At 41.8% G+C, this 17,498-nt stretch overlaps 1 protein-coding gene across 1 annotated transcript in view; it reads left to right on the forward strand.

Annotated features, from left to right (window-relative positions):
* Positions 1-2,671: 2,671 nt before the first annotated feature.
* The window catches only part of SLC17A8 (solute carrier family 17 member 8), a 42,272-nt gene continuing 27,445 nt past the window's right edge, over positions 2,672-17,498 (forward strand). The window contains exons 1-2 of the mRNA XM_014835080.3: positions 2,672-3,230; positions 14,587-14,839. Coding sequence (XP_014690566.1) covers positions 3,103-3,230; positions 14,587-14,839 — 381 coding nt within the window. The 5' untranslated portion in view covers positions 2,672-3,102. The remainder of the gene's footprint in view (positions 3,231-14,586; positions 14,840-17,498) is intronic.

Genomic DNA, 17,498 nt, shown 5'->3' on the forward strand with positions numbered 1-17,498 from the left:
TATTTTTGACAAAGGTGCCAAGGCAAGTCATTGGAGAAAGGATAGCCTTTCCGACAAATGGTGCTGGGACAACTGGATATCCACGTGGAAAAAGATGAACTTAGATATTTACCTCACACCATACATAAAAATGAACTCAAAATGGATCATAGGCTTAAATATAAGACCTGGAACAATAAAATTTTGAGAAGAAAAAGCAGGAGAAAATCTTCAAGATCTCAGGTTAGGCAGAGATTTCTTAGATGAGCAAAACCACAGTGTATAAAGGAAAAAAAAACTGGTAAATTGGACCTCATCAAAATTAAATATCTTTGCATTTCAAAATACAGCATGGATAAAATGAAAAGACAAGCAGCAGACTGGAAGGAAATATTTGCAAATCACATATCTGATAAAGGATTTATATTGAGAATATATACTCATACACCTCAATAATAACACACACACACAAAAACCATTTAAAAAATGGGCAAAATATTTGAATAGAAATTTCTCCAAAAAAAGATATGCAAATGACTAATAAGAACATGAAAATATGGTTAACGTCATAAGTCATCAGGGACATGCAAATTAAAACCACAATGAGATACCATTTCATACCCACTAGAATGGTTATCCTAAAAAAGACAACAAATATTGGTGAGGATGTGCAGAAATGGGAGCCCTCATGCATGCTAGTGGGAATGGAAAATAATGGGATGAAATGGAAAATAATTTGAAAGTTTCTTAAAAAGTTAAACATACACTTACCACATGATCCAGGAATTCCACTCCTAGGTGTTTACCCAAGAGAAATGAAAAGATATGTCCACACAAAGATTTGCACACAAATGTTCTGGACAGTTTTATTTATAATAGCCAGGAATAGGAAACAACCTAAATGCCCATCAACCGATCAATGGAAAGACATAATATGGTATGTCCATACAATGAAATCTTCCACAGAAAAGAAAAAAAAGAGAAACAAACTACTGATACAAGCTGTGACATGGAAAAACCTCAAAATCATTATACTAAGTGAAAGAAGCCAGAGACAAGACCATATTTTGTATGATTCTATTTATATAAAATGTCTAGAAAAGGCAAATCTATAAAGACAGAAAGTAGATTGGTGGTTGTCTGGAGCAGTGTGGGAGGTGGGAGATGGGGATTAAGAGTGAATATAAGGAATCTTATTGGGGTGATAGAAATGTTCTATCTGCTTTGTGATTTATGGGATTCTTGCACAACTTGGTAAATTTACTAAAAATCATTGATTGGCCAGTTTAAATAAGTGACCTATATGATATGCAAATTATACCTCAGTAAAGTCTGAGGAGGTAGTGGGAGTCGGGCATGGTGGGGGGAGAGAGAGAGAGAGAAGGAATGAAAACAGGGCTGGCTGGAGCCAGACTGTTTGGATTTGAAACCTGGCAAGTCTAACCTTTCTTTGCTTCAGTTTCCTGTCAGTAAAGTTGGGGAAAATAGTAAGTTACTAGTCACAAAGCAGTGTTGAGAAGATTGTGATAATACATAAAGAGTACTTAACACAAAGTTTGAACCATAGAGAGAGCTCAATAAATATTAGCCATAATAATAATAGTTATTATTGGCAGTAGTATTTAGCCAAGCAAGGATCCACGTCTGATTTAGATCAACTTAATTAAAATCTTGGAGAAGGGTTTGGACTACGGCTTGCAGAGGGCAGTGATTGGTCCTGTGGAAATGACTCCTGGGGAACCCGAGAGCCTAAAGCACCTGATTTGGTTGTGCAGCCTGGGGGACTGGAGCACTGGAGCCTTGCAGATGAAGGAGGTTTCTTCATGGCAGCATCATTTATGGAGGTGTCATCCTACTGCCCATAAATGTGGGAACAACATGTGATATTTCAATCCCACTCCAACAACGATTTATGTTACAGCACTACGTTCCAGGTCCTACTGGGACAGAGGACCAGTGATTGGGAGGAGGGACGCCTAACCTTGTCTATGAGGGTTTCTAGAGGAAGTGATGTCTCAGTGAGACTTAAGAATCCCCTGAAGTTACCCAAAGGGAGGATGAGGAGAGTTACCCAGGCAGAGAGTATAGCTTGAGTAAAGCCCATAGATGCTAGGGAGCTTGCTGAGTTGAGTAAAGTGCTGATATGAAGAGCAGAGTGACAAGAAACAAGGCTGGGGTCCCGTGGAGGGCCTTGTGTGCCGTGATAAAGAACTTGGATTTATCCTGAGGACAGTGAGGACCAGTGAAGAGTTCTAAGCAGGTTCTAGGACCACCTCAGGTGTCTTCAGTTAGATGGTCCCAGTGGCACCCACGCACCACACCTTGAGAGATCCTGCTCTGTTGATGAGGAGCAAATAAATGCCCTCCTAGAAGTTTGTGGTCTGGGTTTTGCATTTAGCTTTCTCTAGTGCAAGTGTTCTTCCAGGACCACACCCATGCTAGTGTCTGGCTGAAAAAAATTGTTTCATGGCTCCCACGAGGGGCATAGGAGGCATAATGTGGTGGCTGAGAGCCTGTCTGCAGTGCCAGACCTCAGAAAAGCAGAAGACTTGTAAATGTTTCATACAGTTTACTGTGGGAGCCTGCTCTGGCTGAGAGCCCATTAATAAGCCCCAGCAGCTGAGGGGCAGGTATTGTGCCGGTTACTATAGCACCATCACCTTGGAAAAGATCACTCAGTGAAAGCCATAGCGGAGCAGAATGAGGCAGGAGGGGGATGTGGTCAGAAGCGGCAGGAGGGGCTGGAGATAGGCCGCAGATGCTGTCACTGGTCTCAGGACACCTCGTGGGCTGGAGCCCACTTCAGCTTCTCCAGCTGCAGCCCCAGGGAGGGAGCGAGGCTGCGCTCAGACTGAGAGTGACTGCCTGAGACAGCACCACAGGCTGCTGCTGAGCTTGTAGCTTTTCAAGGGGCTGAATTCCCAGCCAGATACCTCTTGGCCTCTTTTTTGGCCGGGAGAGGGGAGTGGTCTCATCTTGGAAGATCTGGGCTGGGTTTCATCTCCTTTTTGATTTTAAGTAGTTACCTCCATGAGGACTGACTTTAAGGTGTTCATCAAGGAAAACAGAGTGGTCCCCACGCTGGAAGTGAGAAAGGATGACAGTTTCTAAGACTGATTGTTAATGGCTCGGAGGTGGCCCCCATTCAAAATGCCTTTTAAAGCATTTGATACTTTCAAAGAAAAATTTGTGAAACCTGGAAAGGAAGGAGTGAAGAACGCTGTGGGAGATTCGTTGGGAATTTTGCGAAGGTAAAGTTTGAATGCAAACTTTAGGTTTATTTCTGAGTAGCTTCACGTTGCCAATGTTTGAGAGACTTTGCTGTTTTTAAAGCCACATTTTAAAAAGGAGCAGGTAGGTCAGATTAGATGGTTTCTGGAGCCCCTTCCAGCTCCAACAGACTGTGCCTGGAGGGAAAAAAAGATGCATCAGATGTATAAGGTTGAATTAGGAAAATACCAAGACAAGCATTCTGCTTATACAGCAGGATTAGCGCTTACTGGAGATGGTGGTATTGCATATTGTGTGTTTGGCATTGAATTAGAAGAGATTTAAGGAGATAATATTTCATGTTAACTCAATAGTAGTGACAAAATCAGGAACCACTTTATATGGTAATGCTTTGAGCTAAAATAATTTTTAAGAATTTTTCACTATAGATAAAAATGAGACAGTTGTAAATTGTTTACCTTGTTATATAAACTATATAAAGTGGTTCCTTATTGTGTAGTTTTCAAAGAGAAGGATAGTTACACAACAGTTTGAAGAAGGTAACTGAAAAAATTAGTATTCTTTAAGCAGAAAATCTTACATGGTTACAGTGGGAAAATGTTACATACTATCTTTGAATTGAACGTTTTTGTCCAAACCAAAAGATCTTTTTTTTAAAAAGTAAAATATATTATTATTGGAAGGAGAATTTGCCTAAGTGAATGAATTAATGTGACATTTTAATCTGTGATTTTTTATAGGCATATTATATAGGTGAGTTAATGAGTGGTCCTTATGTGCAAGGTAAAATGAGTCCTTTAATCTCTCTGATGTACATAAATGTGAAAAATACCCTTGATAATATTTTTGTGTGTTTGAATGATTATTTCTAATCCTGATGAATGAAAATACCACCTGGCGTCTTCTTTTAACTTTTCTATATTATCTTTTAAATTTAAGAGCTTTAGCTGTTAAAGGACTATTTCTAGGCACACGGAGAGTCATTCTATTTCTTTCTTGTGCTTTATAACACGGGGGCTCCTGTTAGTGTTAAAATTTCCATTGTGTCACTCTTGATGAGCTTGCAAAATAAGAGAACTGGGTTTGGCACCTTATTAATGTAGTAATCAAAAACAAAAAGGTTTCAAACAGACCTACACTGAGTTATCATGTATAGATGAAAACCTAGCTCAGTGACAGTAGGATAAACCAGCCAAACAGGAAATGATTATAATAACCTTTTCTTTTAAGAGTGTTTTATCCCTCTCGTGAGCACTCCCCAGGTAACATCTTATTATGGTAGTGTCATTTGATTAAAAATGCAAAAGGAAGGCACAATGGTTTAATTGGCATATGCAAATGATGACAAAGGAATCTGACAAAGTCAGAAATAAAAACCATGACTTCGGACTATAGTCACCATTATAATCACTTAACTCTGTGCCTTCGTTTTAAAATACTTGACAAAAGCGTACTTAGGAATTTTCTTTTCCAACTTTAAGTTTAACTGCTTTTTTGAAATTTGATTTTTTTCAATAGGAGTCTTATCCTAGGAGTTCTTTTTGCTGTGTGTGATTGGATGATCCACTTGAGGACCCTTTTATTTGTCAGATTGGTTTGCTTAGGGCTACAATAAAATTAATAATTTCCAAGTTGTGTGGCCTCAACCCAAAATTGAGCTATGTGTTTAGGAATCTGAACAGTTTCCTCAGAATTGCATCACGGAACAATAGAAAAACAGCCAGCACAGTGCTGGAGATAGAGAATGCCATAAATACATGCTAGATGTTATCATTGTCATCATAATTGTAGAATGGCTTTAGAAAAAATAAAGCCAAATTCAAACCCCTTCTTTCAGTGATCCCTAGAGAGAAATTATTGGCAAAGGAAGGAAAAAAGGCATTAATCGACCAGTGTTCCAAGATGATCCTCTGCTCTCGTGGTCTTTGAGCAGAGCTGCAGAATTAGGGCTCCTCCAGTGAGACCAGCTCTACCACACACTTGGTGTGATCCTCAAGTCTGTAAGATAATTATCTATAAAATGCTTTGCTAAAAGCCAGACATATAATGGACATTCCCTCCCCTTGTTTGTTTTTCACATAAAACCAGTTGACAGAATCCAGTGTAAAAAAATATAGTAAAATCACAAAGACCTATTTTCTGTTTTGTAAGGGACAAGAACGCTGGGAAGTTAGAAACCTCGATGTTCTAACAAGCAGTGTAAATCATAGGTATCTAATAACGTTTGGAAACAAAGGCCATCATCTAAATGGAATTCTTGAAGTGTATTTTATTTATGGAGTGTTCCTCATGGTCAGGGGAGTGACAAATGCACAGGGAAGCATTTTAAATTCACACGTGGGGCTGATTACAGTCAGGCATTATGAGCCTTCCTGGAGAACAGTCACTGATAAAAAAAAAAAAAAAACCTGAACAATTTAATCAGCTAAAGGTGCAATAGTGTTTTAGAAGTGTAGGAAGAAAGATGCATTCACTTATAGTCCAACATCGGAACAGATGACATAGAAAGCATTAAATTTGGAAATTAATGTCCAGAAATTGACATGCAGATTTATTCAACTTAAATGACAATGAGTGTCCTCTAATTGCTTATGTATAATAAAATAATAATGGCAAACAGTATGTTCCAGGCACTGTAAACTCATTTAATTCTATAAACAACCCTGTGGGGTGGAGACTATTATAATCACAATTTTACAGATGAGGAAGCTGAGGCACAGAGAGGTTAAGTAAGTTGCCCAAGGTCACATAGCTATAAGAGGCAGAGCTGGGTTTCAGACCAGATGTTCTATGCCCACCATTCTTAGTCATTACACTGTGCTACCTCTCTAAATGTTTTCCTCTTGAAATTTACCGACTCACGTAAGTGTAGAGAGTTACTTGGGCTGCAGTGTAACCAGCAGCCTCTGGACCTGATGGCAAGTATGGTCTTTTCTCCTAAACAGTTGTAGTATTGAAGACTTCCCCAGGAGAAACTGAGCAGGAGTCTGATCTCCTTATGGGTATTTGTATCTTCCCTTTAAAGAGGTGGAGTCAATCCCTCTGTTGCGTCCATCCTCAGCATTCAGCAGTGGTTTATTGAATGTATGTACCAGATGTGCTCTGTCTGCTCCCTCAACAAAGGCAGGTGTGTAAGAGCCGGCTCTAAGCCTGGTTCCAATTGCCACATCATTTGCTTTCTGCTTGCACAACCTCAGGCAACTTGGCTCCCGCCCTTGCAGCCAGGTGATTCTGTTAAAACAAAGTCAGATCACGTCTCTCCCCTGCTCAGAACCTCCCCATGGTTTCCCATTTCACTCAGAGTTAAAGCCAGTGTCCTTTCAATGGCCTTCAAGGCCCTACACGATCTGTAGGACCTTGGAAGGTCTCTCTGACTTCTTTTCTGACGTTCTTTTCCTGCCTCTTCCTGTTCCAGCCACACTCTGCACTCTTACTGGAACTTTCCAGATCCACTCCTATGCCAGCTCTTGTGCCCTGAAAGCTTTTCTCCCAAATCGCCTGATGGCTCATTCCTTCACTTTCTTCAAGTCCCTTCTCAAAGGTGACCTTCCCAGGGAGGACTTTTCTGACCAGGCTATTTAGAGATAAATCTCACCTTTCCTCCTCCTCTCACCTACTGCCTGTCCTTCCCTGATTTATTTTGCTCCACCTCTCTCTTAGGTAGGGTTCCCTAAAGGTAGTGGCTAAGATAGGGATTTGGATAAGCCTAGGATGTGATTTATTGAAGGGGAGCTCTTCCTGAAAAAATTGGAAGGGAGGGAGTAAACCAGGATAGGAAAGGAGAAAATCAAGCAAGGATGTGATCTCAGGTAATGCACAGGGGCCACGTCACAGCGGGGAGGTTTGGGGGTATAAGCAGCACTGAGTTATTCCTTTGAGCAAAGGGGCCAGCCTTCCATGTCTCTGCATCAGTCAGTCATTGACCGTGGGCTGCTCCAGCAGGGATGGAGGCTTATAATGGAGGCCACTTAGCAGTGGTCAGTTCTCCTAAGAGGCGAGCAGTTACAAGCTGTGAACAGCTCCAGAAATGTGCTGGCCTGAGAAAAAGGATCTGGGGAGTGCATTATAGTGTCTATAGCAGTCCACTCATTGCACCACTCAAATCTACTTGCTCTCACGTTAAGTTTATTCCATCCAGGTACAGATTCTCCAAGATTCTGGGGTCATCATTCTTGAGGAACCTTCAGGAGAAGAGTTGATGGGATGCACTCTAGCTTCCACTGCTCCAGCGGGTCCCTCCTCTTCCCCTACTCTCAATCCCCCTCACATCTGTTGGGTTGCCTGGACTGATCCAGACCTTCATCCCCTGGTTAACATACCTTACCCTGTTATGGTTCCTGTATTTGAGTTAAATTAGACAAGGCATTATGAGGAGATGTTCCAGTGGATCACCTGCATGCCAAACATATGTCTTCCTGCTCCCATGATGAAGCGAATGTACTAACCTGTCCTGAGGATCAGGACCAATTGATCTTTCCACTATGGTGACCCCTGGCCTTCCCTTTTGGTCTTGATATGAAGACCCAAAAATTACTGAGCAGCAGTTATAGTTGTATTTTAATAGGATTTCCATTGTATTCCCAAGTAGAAGAATTCTTCCTTGGGAATCAGGACTTCTAGACTGACAGAGCCTAAGTGGAAAAGATGACATGTTCCTCAAATGGGTTACTGGGAATGATGGTGAGTGAGGCCACTCCTACTTCTACTCCTTGTTTCTCAGACAAGTGGTTAACATCAACCAGCCAAGTCCACCTGCCCACTGGCTGTTTAATGCCTCTTCCAAGTGGAGGCTCTCTGATGTGTGTTCATGTGCAACCTAAAGGTCTTACACTTTGTGTCCGCTTTCGTAGGTTCATCCGCATGTACGTCAGTTCCTGCGAGTCAGGTCCCTCAACTGCCATTCTGACTTTACTGCCCTTGTCTCTGATCTTTAAGTGCTGCCACTGGCCTCTGCTTCTCCAGGATTCTATCATTCCGATTGCTGCTAGGGAGCCTAGTTCTGGAACAGTGCCTCCCACTGTCAGATCTGACCTGCTCAATGGTGCTGGTGGCCCCGTCACCACTGCATTCCTCATTGTCTTCATAAAGGGAGTATCCCGCAGGCCTCCTGAGGAATTATAGTTAGCCTGTGGGTTTGCTGGTCATATATAGTAAACCCATTGTAGCATGTCCACTTCTTTGGACCTTTAATCTCTTTCTCTATAATCTGCCATGATAGTTCTGGCGTCTCTCTTAAAAAACAAAAACAGTTAAAAAGAGACTTACTTATTGAAGAGTACGATCAACATTGAAAATACGTCATGAACTTTTATATTCCAAATAACAGAAATGAAAATTCTACCTAAAGGAAAAAAGTCAATCTACTTCTCACTAGTTCATCTATATGGTCCAATAAATTCAGTAGTCATTATAACAGACATTAAAAAATGAAATAAGCTTATAATTTAGGTTTATTGAACATTGAAGGAAAGGGGAGGGAGTGGACCTCTGGACTCAAGGAAGAGTACTCCTGTGGCCTTGGATATTCTCTCTTCAAAATGAATATGAATGGCAAGAGGAATGATGTTGCACACACTTATTAAACCATGACCTGACTTCACCAGGTCCCCATCTTCGGGTTCTTATTTAAAGGAGAATTCAAACATGGTCAGATGGAAAGGTAGAAGTAACTGATAGTCCAATCCACTTCAAAGATGTGCTCTGCTCAATTACTGAACCACAAGAAACTCTCAAGTTATTAAAAAAAAGTCATAGTGGCCATAATCTCTGACAACTATGCAGTAATAATTAGAAATTAATATACAATTATTTATTTATTTATTTATTTATTTATTTATTTTTTGAGGAAGATTAGCCCTGAGCTAACTCCTGCCAATCATCCTCTTTTTGCTGAGGAAGCCTGGCCCTGAGCTAACATCCATGCCCATCTTCCTCTACTTTATACGTGGGATGCCTACCACAGCTTGGCCTGCCAAACGGTGCCATGTCCGCACCCGGGATCTGAACCAGTGAACCCAAGACCGCCAAGAAGCAGAATGTGTGCTCTTAACTGCTGCACCACCGGGCCAGCCCCCAGTACACAATTATTTTAAAAAGAACCTAAAAGGTCATCAGCCTCATCTTGGCATCTCTGCTTTGTCTAAGCCTTTGAAAGCCACTCTAGCAGCCCAATAGAACCATTTTATTGGCCTTTTTCAGGATGTTATATCCTGTGTCATGGGAGAATGCCCCTGTGTTAGTTTCCTAGGGCTGCTGTAACAAGGTACCACAAACTGAGTGGCTTGAATTTATTTATTCTCTCACAATTCTGGAGACCAGAAGTCCAAAAGCAAGGTGTTGGCAGAGCCATGCTCTCTCTGAAGGCTCTGAAGGAGGATTCATCTTCGCCTATTCCTCACTTCTGGTGGTTGCAGGTAACTCTTGGCATTCCTTGGCTTTTAGACACATCACTCTGGTCTCTGCCTCTGTTGCCACTTGGTCTTCTCCCCTGAGTTTCTGTGTCTGTGTTCAATTTCCACTCTTCTTATAGGTACACCAGTCATTGGATTAGAGTCCACTCTAATCCAGTATGAACTCATCTAAACTTGGTTACATCTGCAAAGATCCCATTTCCAAACAAGATCATATTCACAGGTATTGGTGGTTAGGATTTGAACATTTCTTTTTAGGGGACACAATTCAACCTACAATCTTCATGTTGACAAACTCTTCCTTATTCAACTTTATTACCCCTCCACTTCCCTCAGATCCAGCACATTCAAGATCCATTCCCAGGCATACTTTCCTGCTTCCTGCTGGTAAATATTGGTCAGGTGCTGCTCCTCTGGCTGTAACCTCTCTCTTCCATCGGGAGGCCTAGTGTATGCCCAATCTGGTATTTGGTTCTGATTATTGGTCTGGTGGCCAGAAAGGGAGGTAGGAGCAGATCCTGAAGAGTGCCAGCATTTTCTTGCCAGTCACCTGCTCCATTTGAGGCTTTTGTATTGTTTTCAAGTAAGGGGAGAAGGGGCATCTATCTTCCAACAAGGGGAGTGCCACTTTGCAGGTCCAGAGGGTTCATCCAAGTCTCAGATTTCCTCTCATCCCAAGTTCTCAGGGTCCCATTTCTTATCAGGATCTCAGCTTTGATGTATGAGACCTGCTTAGGCTCAGAATTCCACTTTCTCTGGAGTTCTGCTATTCTTTAATCCAAAGCTTTTGTTTTGGAATAATTTTAGACTTACAGAAAAGTTGCAAAGATAGTACAGAGACTTTCCATATACTCCATACTCAGTTTCCTCTAATGTTAACATCTTACATTACCATGGTACACTTGTCAGAACCAAGATGTCAACATTGGTATATTACTAATTAAACTCCACACTCTATTAAAATTTCATTAGTTTTTCCACTAATGTCATTTTTCCTGTTCCAGGATCCAATCCAGGACACTACATTGCACCTACTCATCAAGACTCTTTAGTCACCTCTGATACATGACAGTTTCTCAGCCTTTTCTTGTTTTTCATGACTTGGACAGTTTTGAGGAATACTGGTTGGGTATTTTGTAGAAGGCCAGCCCTGGTGGTCCAGTGATTAAGATTCAGTGCTCTCACCACCATGGCCTGGGTTCGTTTTCCAGTCATTGAACCACACCACCCATACTGTGGTGACTGCATGTTGCTGTGATGCTGAAAGCTCTGCCACTGGTATTTCAAATACCAGCAGGGTCACTTGTGGTGGACAGGTTTCAGTGAAGCTTACACAATAAGACCGACAAGAAAGAAGGACCTAACCACCCACTTCCAAAAAAATTGGCCATGCAAACCCTATAAGTAGCAGCAGTGCCTTGCGTTATATAGTCCGGAAGGTGAGAGGATGGTGTGAAAAGACCAGGCAGGGTTCTCCTCTGCTATACACAGGGTCACTAGGATTGGAATCGACTCGATGGCACTAACACCAACAAATTTTGTAGAATTTTCCTCAGTTTGGGTTTGTCTGATATTTTTCTCATTATTCGTTTAGGGTTGTGAGTTTTTAGGACGAATACCACAGAGGCAAACTGCTTTTCTCATCACATCACATCAGGGGGTACAACGCTATCAACGTGACTTATTACTTGTGATGCTAACCTTGACTGCTTGCTTAGGAAGTGTTTGCCAGGTTTCCATAATTTACATATTCTGTTCTTTGGAAGCAAGTCACTAAGTCCAGCCCACACTCCAAGGGGATTCTGCCATTTTTACAGTGACATTTTGTGCCTGATCTTCAGTTCTATCTGCCCTCCAACTGTGGGAGATGAGGATCTCTTTCAGTGGTGACAAGGAAGATGACTCTTGCACTTTTCTTTAAATTGGTAATTGATTACCTGAATCCTATCATTTTCTCTCTTCAGAGCATCAATGTCGTTTAATAACAGCCACTCAACTCCGTGGAGAAATTGCTCTCTCTCCCATACTTCCCAAATACCAGAGATGTTGCATGAACCAGCGCAGCCCCTTCTACCTGTATCCTGGTCCAGTTCACCACAGGGGAAAGTCTTAGCTTTTGCACCGGGTGCCAGGAACTATCAATACTCCACCCACCATCAGTGTTGGAGTCCTCATTGCAAGCTAACTAGTGAGAAATCAAATTCCAAGATCTCCTTCTTAGGCTCTGCTTCCTAGAACTAATATCTTTTAAGGACTCCCCACCTCAGGGGTTCCACCCAAGGAGCAGGGCACAGGACTCCTCAGCTTTTAGACCCTTAGCCTTCTCTCTTCTCACCATCTCTTATCTTTTCCTAGTCTGGCAGTATGTTTTCTTATCCAGGGTTTATTTTCTCTCTTTCTCCAACTTTCCCCAAATATTTTTACAGTAAACAAATCCTCTATTTGCTTCTCAAAACTTGCGCCAGAGCCATGAACTCAATACTTACAGAATGAATCAGGCCACATTGTATTTTTTGACAAAGGCACACTTTGTGTGTTAACACACAGAAACAGTCTCTACTTCCACAAAGAAATACACTGTATCATTCAAAGTTCTTAGTTGCAACAGCAGAGGCCACTCTAGCTAAAGTGCAACGAAATTTAGTAAAGCATGTTAGGAAGCCCAGACAGCTTAGGAGGACCAGATCTGGATGCTCTACCTCCAAGAAAAAGGCAGCAGAGAACATATTATATCATACCGCTACATGCATCATATCGTTTAATCATTAATCAACCCTATGAGATAACTATTATTGTTACCGAACCTGAAGTGAGTTCGCTCACCCTTTGCGCAGCAAGCCAATTTCTGACACCGGGTGTGGTGGAAGAAAGTAGGAATTTTATTTTTGCACAGCACTGAGCAAGGAGAGAGGGCAGCTAATGCTGAAATCCCAAACTCCCCAAAAAGCTAAAAGGAAGGGTTTTTATTTGGGGTTTTAGGTAGGGGAGGGGGAACATATGGCATTGCTGGTCAGAGCTTTCCCACCAGCCTGTCTTTGGCCTTGAGACACTTACAGAGAGGAGGAAGCCTGTGACCTTGCTGGTCAGCAGCTTTCCCACCAGTCTGTATCTCTTTGTGGGGAGGAGATAATCCAGGTGCTTGTCCTTGACGTGTCTGTCTCCATGGAGGATAGTGGATTCTGGAGCCAGGAAGCCAGAGGCTAAGCAGGGAATGAGTGTTTTGGTTTTAAACTCATGTATGCTGGGTTTAATGTGGGGAAACTGATATCAGGGTCGATATCATTATCATTAGCCCTTTTTAGAGATGGCAATTGTTATGGACTGAATTGTGTTCTCTCCAAGTTCACCTGTTCAAGTCATAATCCCCAGTACCTCAGAATATGGCTATTTGGAGACAGGATCTTTAAAGAGGTAATTAAGTTAAAATAAGGTGATTAGGGTGTGCCCGAATCCAAATGACTGGTGTCTTCACAAGGAGAGGAAATTTGCACACTGAGATGCACAGATGGAAGATGCTGTGAAGACACGGGGAGAAGACTATCATCTACAAAGCCCAGGAAAGAAGCCTCGGAAGAAACCAACCTTCCCCACACCATTGGACTTCTGGCCTCCAGAACTGTGAGAAAATAAGTTTCTGCTGTTTAAGCCACCCAGTCTGTGTGTTTTGTTATGGCAGCCCCAGCAAACTAGGACCAGGATATTGTGGCTTAGAGTGGTCAAGTAACTTAGCCAAAGTGATGAAGCTAACACATGGGGGAAACAGCATCAACTTTCTCTCGCTCCAGAGCCCATTCTCTGATTCTCCTCTATCGAGTGGTCCCATGGTGGCTGGGCAAGGGCTTCAAAGAAACAGATACAGAAGACAAAGTAACTCAGGACATGTTGAGACAGAACACAGCCTGGCTGCCAGGAAACACACATGAAAGTGAACCAGGAGACCTGGAGAGCCAGGAGAAAGGCTTCACATCTTGCCCCTACCCTCGACTGGCTGTGTGACCTTGGCCAATCTGCTCTTGCTTTCTGAACTACAGTTATATTCTGTGTCAAATGGAAGCGTTAGATTTCCTATGTCTCACTGAGCTGTTCTAACCATCGAATAAGATCGTTGTATGCAAATGTGGGGAGAGGGAGGGGCAGAGGGAAGAAACTGAATTTACTTCATACAAATATTTGTGTAGTTGTTATATATCATCCCTGTTTTAGCTAATACTAATAATGCTGTTATAATAATGTGTCACTATTAAAGCATCAGTTTTCCATGGTATTCAAATTATATGTGTTCTGATGTCAGAAATTCATGGAGACTGCTGGGTCTGCAGATTTTAAATAGTCCTATGGTCCAAATAACTCTTAGGCATCCATATAAATGGCAATAAATGGCATCAATGCTCAGTCTAATGGAGTGGACTCATTAAATGTTTGCAAAGCTTAATGTAATAGAAATAGCTGGCATATATTGAGTTTTTACATGTGTCACATTCTATTCTAAATGAGCTGAATGTAGTAATTCAATATTACAATCCTAAGAACAACCCCAGGAAGAAGAAACTCTTATTATAATTTCTAGGTTACAGATGAAGAAACTGAAGCCCAGAGAGGTTAAGTAACTAGGCCAAAGTCACACAGTTAAGTAAGTGGAAGCCTAAACATTCAAACTAAGGCACCTGTCTTCTGGATTGGACACAGAAAATGGCAAGATAACACTACCTACCTCATGGGGTTGTTATGAGATTGAAATAACTTAATGCCTATAAAAGTACAAAACAATATCCAGAATATCAGTAATTTTAGCCGTTACAATTTATTTTAATAAGGATGATGATGATAATCACAACTTTAAAAAATCCAGGCTGCATCCTACTTTCCCTCTTTCTTTCTTGCCACACTTTTTCTTTTTGCCTAGTATGCTTTTTTTTGTCTCTCTAATCCTTGCCTTTCTTCTCTGCCCATTCTTTTTCTCCTGTAGAAAAATTGATGGGACCAATGAGGAAGCAGATAATATTGAGCTGAATGAAGAAGGAAGGCCAGTGCAGACGTCCAGGCAGAGCCCTCCACTCTGTGACTGCCACTGCTGTGGTGTCCCCAAGCGTTACATCATTGCCATCATGAGTGGGCTGGGATTCTGCATTTCCTTTGGGATTCGCTGCAATCTTGGAGTCGCCATAGTGGAAATGGTCAACAACAGCACTGTATATGTTGATGGAAAACCGGAAATTCAGGTCACTGTCAGTCTAGGGTGGGAAGTCTTTTGGCCATAGCTGTGCAAATACTTTGTTATGTGAAACAAAGCACTGTGCCTCGTTCATTAATGTGACAAAAATGTAGAGTGGCTACCACATGCCAGGTGCTGTGCAAGGTGATGGGACTAGAAGGGTGCACAATATGGGCTGGGCCTTTGTTTTCACAGAGATGTACAAGCAAGCAATTACAATTCAGGGTTGCAGGTGCTATGTTGGGGTGCCATGTATGTCAGAATGCTTGGGGTCATAGAGGAGAGGGCCTAGCCTGGACTTTGATATCATGAAAGAATTCCCAGAGAAAGTGATGGCTGGACCTGAAGAATGAGGAGGAATCTGATAAACAAAGCGGGTTTTGGTGGGGTGGAAAGAAGAGTGTTTGAAGAAAAAGGGAGACAGAGAGTGAGAAAGAGGGAGAGAGCATGGTGTGTTTAGAATTGAGTTCTTCATCTTTTCTGTGTCATGGACCCCTTTGGCAGCCTAGTGAATTACAAACCTTCTGTCAAAATAATGTTTTAAATTTTTAAAATAAGATACATAGAATTATAAAGGAAATCAATTACATTAAAATACGCATATAAAAATATTTAAAAACCAAATTTTTATAGGATTTGATTACATATAGAAACATATGGGCTTCTTTATGAACACATTAGTTGACAAAATCTAGCCATGGGTCTAAAAATTACTGTAATTTTGAAGTTTGAAGTATACACCATAGCTTGAGATAGTAGCAACAACTGTCATATGATATGACCATATTTATCATTTCTGCTAGTGATAGAGTCACAGGTACTGGTAATATTACTGTGGTTTGTTTCCTACATTCAGAATTACGGAAAATGCTAAATTTCAGTTAGCAGTTAGTGAAAATAAAGATGCTGATTTTTTCCAGCAAAGCTCACAGACCCAGAGAATTCCATGGACAGACCCCAGGTTGAGAACCCCTGGTAAGAGGGTAGAGCGCGAGGGTGAGCATTAGAAGAAGGAGGCAGCAGTTGGGGCCGGCCCTGGGGCCGAGTGGTTGAGTTCACGCGCACCGCTTCAGTGGCCCAGGGTTTTGCCAGTTTGGATCCTGGGTGCAGACATGACGCCGCTCGTCAAGCCATGCTGAGGCGGCATCCCACATGCCACAACTAGAAGGACCCACAACTAAAAATATACAACTGTGTACGGACGGGCTTTGGGGAGAAAAAGGAAAAACAAAATCTTTAAAAAAAAAGAAGAAGGAGGCAGCAATGTAAAGGTCATGTCGGGGAAAGCCTGGTAAGCCGTGTGGGGAGTCAAGGATGGGCTTTAAGCAGAGAGGCTGTGTGATCAAATCTGAGCTCCAGAACTATCACTGTCCAGCCAGTGATCGCCCAATGGATTGGGATTGAAGTGAGAGGAAGCAGGAGGCCCAGTTCAAGGGCTGTTGTCATCATAAGCAAACATACGCCCATGTGACTTAAATAATACTATTTCTGTGAATCATTGGAAAGACAAAATCTGGTTTGTTTCTTAAATGGTAGGCCTAGAGAAGTATTGAGGTTATGAGGGAAGAAACAAAAGTGTATGCCCTATGGATAGCCAATAAATACATGTTTCATTGAATTGAACACATACACTGAGATGACTCTGGAAATCTATCCATTTGTAGAGAGGCATCTAATAGTTTTCTGATCCCTACCCATACCTGAAGAAAGATTTAGATCAGAGTTCCCCAAACTGGCGCCTGGCAAGTCACTGTTCTGTAGGCTGAGCTATGAAGAAGGTATTGTGTAAAGTGGGAGCCTTTCCTGTGCTGGGTCCTATAAGAACCCCAAAGACGGGGCTGTGGTATGCAGTATTTCCTGGACTTGATTGCAGAGCACTTCCTTTCACACCATTACCTGGGACACTTCCTGCCAAGCACTGGTTTGGGAAAATTTGATTTCAATCCATTTAAAAGAAGGTTTTAGTTGGCCTGCAGGCATTTTTTTTTTAGCTAGAGATGATTCTGCCAAGGAGAAGAGCACCATGGAGATTCTTCTAACTAATCTCTTTTTGATGCCAAGCTGAATCTGCTCTAAAAAGATATTCTGGATGTTTATTTTTGGGAGGAGGAGGAAGGGCCGGAGAGGTGTGTGTGGGGCATGTCATACATTTTTTAAATAAAGAATGATGTATATTAGCGAGGTTTCAGATGGGTATCACATGTATTCTCCCAGCCTTTTGTGAGCAAGGCCAGCTAATTAAAATTTGTCTGCTGAGGCCCAGAGCAAAATGAGATGCTGGTTTGCATTTGTTTGTTGCCTGAAAAGACAGGCCTAGGTCAATAAAGTCTGCTTTGAGGCATATGGAAAAGACATTTTGATAAACCTAAGGAACAATGCGGTGTGCGCGCTCTAGTTTCTATGGTTTTGCCCTCTGGCATCTTAGAGAAACTGATTAAGATCTAAAATACACTTTACATCATTTTCTCTGGCCTCAAAAGTAGGAGTTTAGTAGCATTTCAGAAGCTCTAGCACAATTCCAATTTACAGCAGGCCATTTCTCATCCAAATAGAACAAATCTGAGATATACACTGGACGTGTTCAACCTGATGACAAAGATTCCACTAATTGTATTAAGAAAGGCTCTGAATGGCTGGTATTTTTGTTTGTTTGATTTTTCGTCTAA

The sequence above is a fragment of the Equus asinus genome, chromosome 4, assembly GCF_041296235.1.
Source record: "Equus asinus isolate D_3611 breed Donkey chromosome 4, EquAss-T2T_v2, whole genome shotgun sequence".
NCBI lineage: Eukaryota > Metazoa > Chordata > Mammalia > Perissodactyla > Equidae > Equus > Equus asinus.